Source organism: Geospiza fortis, unplaced genomic scaffold (genome assembly GCF_000277835.1).
Source record: "Geospiza fortis unplaced genomic scaffold, GeoFor_1.0 scaffold40, whole genome shotgun sequence".
Taxonomy (NCBI): domain Eukaryota; kingdom Metazoa; phylum Chordata; class Aves; order Passeriformes; family Thraupidae; genus Geospiza; species Geospiza fortis.
In genome coordinates, this window is record NW_005054297.1 from 30,093,852 (window position 1) to 30,102,786 (window position 8,935).

Below are 8,935 nucleotides of genomic sequence, written 5' to 3' on the forward strand. Positions count from 1 at the left end.
AAACTGAGACTCTAAATCTTAGCAGTTTTGGAAAAATAGAAGCCAAGTAATTAACACTTACTACTACTTTAAAAAGAAAGGAAAAAGAAAAAATATAGCCTTATATCCCTCTTGATTTAAAGTCATCTTTGTGATGTGATTTGGGGGGGTTTCAACTCTCAACACTAAGAACTGCCCTTTCAATGAATTCACATTCCGTGAATTTGGATCCATATTTAAATGCACAATAGAAATTCAAGCCTGAACAGCTAAGTGAATACAGCCACACTGTGAAGAGATAAGCTATGAATGAATAGCTTAATTGGACACTTGCAAAATTAACTTGTCAAAAGTAATTACTCTATACATGATCCAACTGGAAATGTTTTATATCATACACAAGCTGAAAGAGTATTTATGCTATTCCTTGGCCTTTAAAAGATACATTTACAATATGCTGATTATTTACTAAGCTGCTATTATGCATTTGCAAACCTTTCAAGCATTCTGGTAAAAAGAGAAAATAAGTTCATTTCTGAAGAGGTTAGCAGATACACTGACTATATTTTTAATGAAAATTCTCATACTTTCTTTCTTCTTATATTAGAATAAAACATACTGGCTAGAGTTATATGTTTGTTTTCTGTGTTTAACAATAAAAATGGATTTAAAATTAAATAGATGGAGACTGGGAAAGACCAAGTAAATATAATCACACAAGGAAGTGTCCATATTACAAAAGACTGCAAGGAGAAAAAAAAATCAACAAAACACAAAACTAGACATGCTTTGAGAAAGAAGAGTCCAAGAGGAAGTAAAAATCTCTCCCTCACAGGACCTAAAAGAAACAGCAAGCTTTGCATAACCCATACGTAAGTAAATAAAATGCTTCCTGAACTAGACAGTTCCCATCTAGTACCATGGGACAAGAGATCATAATTGGAAAACTAGAATGTGCTGATACACAGATATATGTCTTTCAGCCATGCACAAGGCAGCTGCACAGCTATTCAAAATAAGGTGCCATTAATTTTCCACCTCAGTAACACAGGAAGCCACAATCCAAAGTGGGCCTTTGAGGCCATGTAACCTTCAGATATAGCTGCTACTGCAGGCCTGGCCCACCAGAAAGATTCTTCTTTACATGCAGTAACAACACAAGAATTGTCTCATGCCTTGGCAGAGTATCCCTTCTCCTACAGATACCACCCTGATGGAAAAGGCTTCCAGTGCCATCACTTATGCATTGCCTTAATCTACATGGTAGCAGGAAACAACAGAAGAGAGATCAAAAGCAGCGTTAGAACAAAAGGCAGAAATGGATTCTTATGCCATTACCATTACTTTTGGGCACTACTGTGAGCATCAGCAGAAAGAAAATACTTCTAAAGAGAAAGCTATGCTACCAGATTATAAATGCTAACATCTGGAATGGAAAGAGAAGGACATATGGCAAAGCTGGAAAGAATGGTCTCTAAAGTCCCTTTGGCAGAGTTGTTATTGCAATTATCTAACACATGCTACCTCCTTTGGGTTTGCTTTAGCAATGGTTTGGGGACTCACACCCAAACTCTTACTCAATCCCCGAGAGCTCTCTTTGAACAAGCCCTGTAGAAGCAGCCCTTTGACATAGTCTAAGTGTGCTGCTGTGCATTCCCTGCACGTGCTGCTATCCTGGACAAAGCAAAGAGAAAATACAAACTTCAAAGATTATCCAGTGTATTAAAACTTAATGAGCCATTGCCCCAATATGTGCAAAGCACACAACACCTCTTGCATTCTAGCTTCAGATTGCAATTTACTAACCAGCTACTGAAGCTGAAGCACCTCAGTCCCAAAGCAGTTACTGACTGATTGGTTAATAGAAGTTCCTACAGAGAGAATTTCACTTCTATAATGGAAGGATTTCATCTAATGTGAGATGATAAAATCACTTGCTGAAGCACTTCAGTCCCAAAGTAGTTACTGATGGACCAGTTAATAAAAGTTTTGATAGAGAAAATTTCACTTCCACAATGGAAGAGTCTAATCTCATCTAATCTGAGGTGATGTAAAAAAAAAAAAAGGAAAACCACACACCAAAAAAAAAAATCTCAACACCCCTAAACAAAAAAAACCCAACGCTACATACAGGACAAACTTCACATAAAATCAAAAGATCCCAAGCCCCAACTTCTTCCCCCCGCTCCCCCAAAACCACCTGAACAACAAAACCAAACCAAATACCAGCACTTAATTATTTTCCTTACCTTTAAAGTAATACTAAAATAGGTATTCTACGATCAATGTAATTTACACACTGCAACAAGACTTTAAAATGTCTGCTGTCCACAAGACTGCACAATTATTCATACTTTTTTCAAATTATAATTTGGAAAAAAACCTCTGTGATGTAATATGTATAAAACACCAGGAGTCTTCAATGGGCCAAGTTATCCCATGAGCAAGGGATAACTCAGGTCACATTCAACAGAAGGGAGAACTCCCAGGTGAAGTTCATAATGAAATAAAAAGGCTCTGGTTAGTTACCAGCCTGTTTCACATCAGCTGTGGTTACTGGTTGGTAGCAGTTCACACCAGTCAGCATGAACTGATGGCACCACAGAAAGACCAAGGACAGAATAAATGACTCACAAGGAAACCCTTGACTGAAATTTTTTGGCAGTACTGTCTATTAAGGCACTAGATTCACAAGTAACAAAACAGAAAATATGTTTGTACTGCTTCTGTGTGTTCTGGCCTGTTTTATACCCAAAGGCTCTCATTTCTCCAGCTTGTCACAATCTGTCTCCACCTGCAAGCTCCCAGTTAATGCCTGTGACTAACACACTATCTTTACCAGGTCCATGGAGAAATCATAATCTGGATGCAAAAGCAATGAGTCTGAAGAAAACAAACAAACAAACAAACAAACAAACATAAAAACCGACTGACCAACCCAAAACCACATCAAATTGTGAGATGGATGTTTAATTTCAAGGGCACTGTCATCCTCTTATCATTCTCAGGAAGAAGTGATGGTTACATTTTTTATTTCATTGTAAGAAAAGTTACCAAGCACATAGGTATGGCATAAATACAGTACAGAGGGGGAAAAAAGCCAAAGACACATCATAAACATTCTTGTTGCTTAATACTAAAAAGCAGAACATAAACCAGATTTTGCTTTGAATGCCACAGGCACTGTGTGAAGATGAAGACAGCGGTGCAACTATGCAAGTAAAGAAAGAAAAATTAATGTTCCAGAGTGAAAACGTTATATCCAGCAGGACAAAGCTTCCAACATCAGGCGTTCTTCAAGCCTGCCTGGGTTAAACGTAACACAAAGTATATGTGTATACATTTGAAGGCAAGGAATATACAAAAAGTTTTGAAAATAACGAGCTAATTCCTAAATCAATCCTAAGTAAGTAAAAAGAATCCTAAATAAGTAAAACAGAAGTCTGTGTTCCTGCAAAGTGAAAAGATAGGGCTATCTCACTTCAGGATCTGCAACTTTATTCAAAGTTTCGGAACACTTACCTGCAGTATTTTCCTTCATTTACTTTTCTGCTGTGCTTTTAGTGAAGTAATAAATAAACAAAGTTCCATCTGGACAACAGTTTTAGTTCACATCCTTATTGTTTTAGACAATTAAGATCAATCTTCAGTGTTAAGAACAATAAAGGCAGCCCTTGGAAGCATCATGCTAAGTTGCCAAATACCATTTTTTTAAATATCACCTTTTCAGATTGGCTTCAACCTACTAGTAATCTCATGTTTTAAAGAAATTGCCCTCTTATAAGCAGCAGCTTGACAGAATTTAACATTTCAGACTACCTTTAGACTGGTTTTGATTAAAAAAATTAATTTTAGACTAAACTAATGACATTATTATAACCAGCTTACTCCCAGCATTACGCTGCTTGACAACTCCTTCAAACTATTCCTTCACTTTATTCATGACAGAGAAGTCAATAATAATTGAAGGCTTTGCTGATTCCTAATACCATCTCCTAGTCAGGGAAAACACTTTGATGCATATTCCCAATTTGACTGTTCAGCTAAAATTTTTCTTCTTTAACAAATTTAGCATAGATCTTTGTGTATATTTTTTCCTAGGTTGGGCTGTCAGCTGGAATCTCATAACTGAGAATATGAAAGATCTTGTTTGAGTATCAGTTATGTGAAACTGTACACTGCTGCAATGTTAGATCCATGACTTTTATATATATATAAAGTCATAGACAGCCTGCAAAACAAGAGTTATGGCTCTTAATTTAGGAAGCAACAGGCCTCAGACATAACAGCTCTTTGAAAGATTCAGTTGAAAATTATAAGCAGAAGAACATTACATAAAAATGCAATGCAAATTAAATACAAAAATAAATTAGTCTCACTTCTTTCCTTTCCAATGCTTTTCCTTCCATTCTTCCTTGTTCTAAATGGACTAAAGTAAAAAACCAAAAGCTAGAAAGACATTTTAAAGGTCTTCTTGCAGATACCAATACAATTAGAGAGAACATACTAGTAAAATTTAGACCAGCTGAAATATTATCAATCACTTCCTTCTGCATAATAATCACAGACAGTCCTCACAATAAGTTTATTTGACTTTAATACAGATGATTTAGCCTAGCCTCTGCTGTTTCCAAATGTCATTTCCATTGCTGGAAAAATATACTACAAAAACAAACCACTATAACATATTCCTGATAGACTGAGCTATATCTAAGTATAAACTTGACATAGTTACAGAATTACAACTCAAACATTTAGAAAACATTGTGCATTACAGCAGGTCCAAATCTGATGGAGTGATCACCCTGTAGGTAAATCATACTGATTTTCAACTAAAAGAAATAAAACCCTAGGCAACTAGGAATCATACTAAAGGTAGCACAGGTTCATAATGTAGATATTCCAACAAGTTAATCAAGATGCAATACCAATACAGCAGTGATATGCTAGGAAATCCTCTCATGCCCATAATAATGGAAGTTCACACTGGAAAAACAAGGATTTACTAATAAAAAATAAGATTAGGGTAGTACTCACCCTCAGACAAGGCTAGTGGCACTGGGCTTCCTCAGACACTATCTCGGAGGTTTACACAGACCTCAGCTAAAACAAGCCCAGTAGCTACTTCACTTCCAGCTCAGAGTTCCAAGACAAAGGGCTGTAGTGTGCCCCTAAGCGAGAGCTTTCAGGATTGCCAGCACCTGATTCAAGCCACAGGTGTAGCCAATGCTCAGTGCAGCTCTCCCAGGCAAGGCACACCAGGTGAAACCAGTACAGAATGGTGGTGATACACAGGTATTACATGGCTGATCCAAGGTTCTCTTCAATGACACAGCCTTGAGGAAAAGTGAATTCACCTTCTACACCAGGACCTATATGTAACTTACATGTTTTCATTACTGTTTATAGAAATTGCTTGTGCATACATATTTCTTGCGGTGTTTTATTTCCTATCTGCGTCTGGCCCTTATTTTTCAACTTGTGAGTTAAAACAATTTTGCTTAAAAAAATGGCACTATGTCCCAATTAGGAAATTGATGTCACTTTGATACAAGAATCCTCAAATCATGAGGCTGAGATTCATATTACCCAATCTACCACTGCATGCATGCATACCCACAGGGTCAGCAAATCATACAAGGCACCCCTCTTAGGTCCCTAAATACTTTCCTGTGGTCAATAGAAGTATCCTTTCCCAATCCTCAAGATCTAGTACACATTTTTGTATTTGCCATGTCCCATTACTGGTAGATAGACAAGTTGAATCCATATTCCAGACTGAAACAGTTTATTGTCACTATTAGTTCAAAGTTGCAGGAAAAAAAGAAAATTTCTCTCTTTATACACACAGAGAAAAAAAACCAAAACAAAACGCCTTTCAAGGTATAGAGGTGATCCTAGAGGCCTAAAAGTTTGAAAACATCTCTTACCACAGCTTGCTTCCAGACTTAGCAATCTGCTTTTTTACTCTCCCCTGCAGGCCAATGTTTGAATTTTTGATAGACTGTGGATCTACTCTTCCAAAAGTTACAACCTCTGCTTCAAAATCTAGCAGAGATTCCTGTCTGTTCCTTATTTCACATGCTGAAATAAGACACTGCAGGCAGCCTGTGAAGTATCTAGCAAACACCCCAGTCTGAATATCCCATTCCCTGCCATACCAAAAGGAGACCTCACAGTCCCCAAAAAGAGTAAGTAAGGATGACTTGCAGGAAAACAGATCTTAGAGCTCAGACCCTAGAAACTAAAATGCAGAGGGATCTTCTTTCAAATAAATGGGATAGACTGCTTGTTTATGGCTTAAATGATATGCTGTTGGGTTTTTGCTCTCTGCAAAATTCCAATTTCCTCTCAGACATTGGTTAAATTCCTACAGTAACAAGAGACTCAGAGCAAACTGTCCCCTGGGTCTACCCTCTCTAAGATATGAGCCTACATAGTGCTGTACTATCATAGCACCAATCTTTATGCAGTGCTATTTTCCTATTCCAAGCCACAACATGATCTATAAACACACTGCAGTAAGGAACAAATATGTAGCCTTTCCCACCTCAAAGTAAGCTGCTGGGAAAGGCAATTATTCCCTGTGATTGACCAGCTTCCTGCATATGGATGTGTGGGTTTTCATTTATTACCTACTTGGTTACTGGCAAAAGGCTGCAAAGGTTCTTCTAATGGGATTTTTTTCTGTGAATGGAATTAAAATAACACAGAGATAATTTAAATCACAAATAGTGGCACTTCCCAGTCTTCCTCTCTCTGCAAGACAACATCTAATACAGCTAAAAGTTCTAGAAAAATTGTTTGTGATGGACTTCAACCTTTTTTTTGCTGTCTACTCCCTTCTAAATAATATGTGCAAAGGGCAGAAGTCCATGCAATCAAGGCAGAGTAACATGACTTTTATATTCATTAGGTTTTAACTTCTTAGTGACTATTTATGAAATCTTCTCTTACATCAAGAGAAGAGACTTAACAGAAAGTCAAAGAATCTGAAATTTACAATTTTTACCCCAGTAAAAATTTGGAGCTATATTTAGAATCTATCCTGACAGCTGGGTTGAAGTGACCTGCCAATCCCTACACAGTATCAGAAAATAACTACATCCAGAGCTCATGGAGGACAATTGTACAGAGAATAAATTTGTACTAAAGCTTCAGTCTGAAAAGCATTTTTCACCATAAGACATTGCATAGGCCCCTGCTAAGTCCAAATGAAAATGGGATTTTCCTCAAATCAGAATTATCTGAAGTTTTTAAATATTTCATTGGCTCAAAGACTACTACGCAGGGAATTATATTATATATTATATTAATGTGTGAAGAAGTTTCCTACAGGAGAGAAGGAAAAAGGCCACTCCAATGTTCTTCCCATCTCCACAACACATACAAGATGACCTCTGGTCAGTTCTTGTCTATTGGAAAGGGATTTTTCCTTGGTCACTCTTTGTAGTACAAGGGGAGGATATTTCCCAAGAAAAGGAATGTGACAAACTAATTTTAAAAAGATATATGGTACTGGTAACTATACATCAGTGTCTGCTGAAAGGATCTGTCAACTGGTTCTTCTTATACAGCTCTTCCAGGTAATTTATTAAAAATACAAACATATCAGAAAATCAGGCCTACGAAACATTGTTTATAAGACATTTTCTTAAATTATTTAATTAGGTGAATTATCTTGTGCATGATTCAGAACCATTCAGCACCTCATACTGGATCTTGAGAAGACAAGAGGTCATAAAGGTTCCAGGATACCTCCAAGTGCCTGTGAGCACCACTGTCTTCTGCTGGGACTGACACTGAGTGTGACTGACACTCAGTGTGTGACTGACACTCAGAATGTGTGACTGACACTCAGTGTCTGACTGACACTCACAATGTGTGACTGCCACTGTGTGTGACTGACACTGAGAGTGTGCGACTGACCCTCAGTGTAACTGACACAGTGTGTGACTGACACTCACAGTGTGTGTGACTGACACTCAGAGTGTGACTGACACTCAATGTGTGTGACTGACACTCACAGAGTGTGACTGACAGTGTGTGTGACTGACACTGTGACTGACACTCAGTGTGTGACTGACAGTGTGTGACTGACCCTCAGAGTGTGTGACTGACACTCAGTGTGTGACTGACCCTCAGAGTGTGTGACTGACACTCAGTGTGTGACTGACACTCTCAGTGTGTGACTGACACTCAGTGTGTGACTGACACTCTCAGTGTGTGACTGACATTGTGTGACTGACACTCAGTGTTACCGACAGAGTGTGTGACTAACACTTGCAGTGTGTGACTGACCCTCAGTGTGTGTGACTGACACAATGTGTGACTGACCAGCCTCTGGTGGCAGTCACTGCCACGGTGCACAGATGACATAAACAACTATAGCTCACATTCATTACCGTTTAAGTTCCACGCGCCTGTGGCTTGGGATGCAATGCCATTAATTCTGTAATCTGTGCTATGTAAACATGAAAGATGTTTACAGAAGCCCTGGACAAGGCTCTTTACGCCCACAGAGCACCCCCAGGCCCATCTGAGACTGAACCTTGCAGCCCTACTGACAGAAGTGAAGCTGCAGAGCTCACCGCGTGGCACTGCAGCATTCGATGCCCACGGCCTGCACACGGCCGCCGATACAACGGCAGCTGGTTTTGTAAAAGCGCGAGCCCAGAAGAAAACCACATACAAAGCACTTTGAGGATCTGAGCCCCCTAACGCGTTTTAAACAGCGGCCAAGCAGCGATCCCACAGCTCGCTCCGGTACTCCCAGGACAAGCAGCGGACCGGCGGGGCCGGCGCGAGGCCAGCGGCCTGACGGGAGTTGTAGTCCGCCCGCACAGCCCGCGCTGCGCGCAGCCATCTCGGACTGCGTTTCCCAGGGGGCGCTGCGGAGGCCGGACGGCGGCTAGCCGGGCAATGGCGGCCCTGGTGGCCGTGGCGGCGCGGGGGT

The 8,935-nt window shown here is 39.5% G+C and overlaps 1 protein-coding gene across 1 annotated transcript in view; it reads left to right on the forward strand.

The window, feature by feature from the left end:
• The first annotated feature begins 8,901 nt into the window (after positions 1-8,901).
• The window catches only part of GATB (glutamyl-tRNA amidotransferase subunit B), a 42,687-nt gene continuing 42,653 nt past the window's right edge, over positions 8,902-8,935 (forward strand). Inside the window, exon 1 of the mRNA XM_005415712.2 lies at positions 8,902-8,933. Coding sequence (XP_005415769.1) covers positions 8,902-8,933 — 32 coding nt within the window. The remainder of the gene's footprint in view (positions 8,934-8,935) is intronic.